A 3,177-nucleotide genomic window follows, 5' to 3' on the forward strand; every position below is an offset into this window, starting at 1 on the left:
TTCTGTTTTTTTTTTTTTTTAATTTCCACCGGCGGTTTTTGACCGCCGGCAAACCGCCGGATTTTTTTTGCCGCCGGAAAACGCCGTCGGAAAGTATTTTCCTACGCCGTTTTTTCCGGCGGCTCGAAAGCCGCCGGAAAACCGCCGGAAAATTAAAAAACCGCCGGAAATTGCTCAAATTCCGCCGGAAAAAGCCGCCGGAAGTGGGTGATTTTCCTGTAGTGATTTGAGTGACATATTGCCATAGTACATTGATTGGGATGTAGGGATTTTTATTTTCACAATGAATAAATTCGGTATTTCTTTGACTCGGATTCACAGCTTGATTGGCCTCTTCAATATGGTTTAAACCATCACTTTCATGAATTGCATATCTTAATCTTTGCTAAGCATATAATTTGAATATCTTTGAATTAAAGTTTTCTATCAAAGATAATTTACATGCATTTTTTTAATTTGATATTTTTCTATCAATTAATTTACCTTATTTTCTTATTTCATTATTCTTCCTATCAATTACATTATAATAATTTATCATTTGAGGAAACAAAAATATGCAGTGTGATCTCTTTTAATTAGAAATAGTGAGTGATTTTCATTGAGTTGGTAGATCCATAGTATTGCTAAAATAAATGAATTTTAGGTACATTATAATTTTTTATTATATGAACTGAATTGAGCAATAATTTTATTAATTTGTGATATTATTAATAACAAACTAGTGAAAGAGTCATTAGTACACCAATTTCATTTTATAAAAAGAGATAAAATATTTAATGTTAATAAATATCTTTCTTTGTAGTAACACATCTATGATGTAAGTTCTCTCATCTTTCACTCATTTATATATTCAAGAATAATCGTTTTGAGGCCTCTCAAAATGATGTCAAATTTTGATACAAATAGTCTCACTTGATCTCATAATGAGACATATGCAATAAATGATAAATTTTAATTAGAAATTAAAATAAATATAATGTTTTAATTAATAAATTTAAATTTTAAGACATGAATTAAATTTATTTTAAATTAAATTGGACAAAGGCTGCTCCATAGTTCTCAAAATGCTTATTTTAACACTTTTAGAATTAAATTTTGTCAAAAACCTATTTATAGAAAGAATTTGGTTATGCACCCTATTCTATTTATGGATAATGACAAATGGCCAATTTCTTTAGCAGCAAATGAGAAGAAAAAATTAATGCACATGAATATCTTCCACAAATGCTTTTTCTATTCCACCTATTTATCTCTCGAACAAAGATTACAAATTTGATTCCAAGTTTTATTTATTTTTGTTCGAGGATAGTAGTGTTGGAAGGAACCACTGCTCCTTTCATCCGTTGGCCACCACAAATACAATAATATTATGGCCTGGAATGATCTCCCCATGGATCTCCTTCGTTGCATCTCATCACAATTGTCCATTGTAGACTTAGCTCGATTATCTATTGTTTGCACCTCATGGAATTTAACTCTTGCCAACTATGCACTCCTTGGATTTCAATGTTATCCGTCTCCATGGCTGCTCCTTCCCAACGATGTTGGAGAAGCTTCCGACACACTCACCTTCTACGATGTTACCATTGAAGAAAAAGCCGACGTTGGTTGCCATCGTCGCTTCTCCTCCCTCAGTAGCCTTATCTATGGTCGTCGTTGCTTTGGCTCCAATGATGGATGGCTCGTGACCCTTGATAAAATAGATCTACAGCCTCACCTCTTTAACCCTCTCACAAAGGCTGAAATATTGCTCCCATCCCTTTTCACCATCCCCAAAGATCAAGGTCATATAATTGAGCCCGAATACGCCCCTGATGGCTCCATCAGGTTTTTTTGTAATGAAGTTTCTTCATACTTTACCGTGGACGAAGAAGGCTTACGTGATATATATTTTCATAAAATCATTGTCTCCTCTAATGACTCGTTTAGAACTACTGTTGTTATTTATGGCTTTACAAAAGCACTGGCTTTGGCAAGGCCAGGAGATCAAGCTTGGGTTCTCGGCCCACAATTACCTCCTTACACCTTGAAGCATAATGAGCAATTTGAAGATGTTTACTATCATGATGAAGATCAAAGGTTTTATGCAATCACACATTTTTCTATGGTGCTATCTTTTGATCTCAATGGACAAAATGTTGAAATCATCTGCCCGGCGATGCGAGACCCGTGTTGGCGTAATAGACACTCTGATTACATGTACTATATTGCTTTTATGTCAGGAACTCTTCTAAAAATAGAGAGGGTGATCAAAATTTATGAGGAGGAGATCGATCAAACAAATAACGTGAAGACGATAGGTTTCTTTGTTTCAAAGTCAGAGCCAGCTGTTATTGGTTCTTCTTATTCTTGCCCTCAATGGGTCCCCGTCAAGGACTTGTGTGGTTACTCCCTATTTGTGGGTTGTAATCAGACTTTTTATTTGCATCACATGATTGCTCCTGGAATTAGACCGAATTGCATATACTTTGCTGATCATTTGAGTGACATGTTGCCAGAGAATGTTAATCGGGATGCTGGTCTTTTTGAACTTCAAAGTAGGCAATTTCAATATTTCTTGGACTCAGATTCACAGTCTAACTGGCCCCCTTCTATTTGGTTTACACCTTCACTTTCAATTTCATAAACTGAAAATATTAATATTTATTAAGCATTTAATATGATTATTTTTGAATTATAAATCTATTTTAAATATCTATCAGACATTTTTTATGTAATAATAAGTAGAATTTTTAATTTAAATATTTATTTCCCTCTTCTAGGTTTTGATTTGAAGAAAATATATTATTAATGCTGGATCATTGTTAAGTTTTTTTTTTCTTTTTTTTTGTGAAATCTTGTTAGCCAGAAGAATCGACATTATTTTTGAAATTATGAACGATTTGAATAGACAACTTTACAACAACTACCCCATAACATATATTAAAAAAAAAAAAAAAAAAACTACCCCATAACATGTAGTTTATCAAGATTAGTTGTGCGCGTAAGTCTTCTATGACATAAAAAGCAACTGGATGGAGTACGGAAAATGGAGTTTATTATAATATTTGTCTCTTAACTTAGAGATGATAAGATTATAAGAATATGAATTGTGATTTCATTAAAATCAATTGTGATAATCTATAATATCTATACTATTTTAAAAAGCACTTGTGATTTCATTAAAATCAAATTTTT

At 32.8% G+C, this 3,177-nt stretch overlaps 1 protein-coding gene across 1 annotated transcript; it reads left to right on the top strand.

Moving 5' to 3' along the window:
* The first annotated feature begins 1,369 nt into the window (after positions 1-1,369).
* Positions 1,370-2,626, top strand: LOC110104117 (putative F-box protein At4g22660). Its single transcript, XM_020833090.1, has one exon. It carries the CDS (start codon positions 1,370-1,372, stop codon positions 2,624-2,626), a length of 1,257 nt encoding a protein of 418 aa, XP_020688749.1.
* Positions 2,627-3,177: the final 551 nt, after the last annotated feature.

The sequence above is a fragment of the Dendrobium catenatum genome, unplaced genomic scaffold (genome assembly GCF_001605985.2).
Source record: "Dendrobium catenatum unplaced genomic scaffold, ASM160598v2 fragScaff_scaffold_166, whole genome shotgun sequence".
Classification (NCBI taxonomy): domain Eukaryota; kingdom Viridiplantae; phylum Streptophyta; class Magnoliopsida; order Asparagales; family Orchidaceae; genus Dendrobium; species Dendrobium catenatum.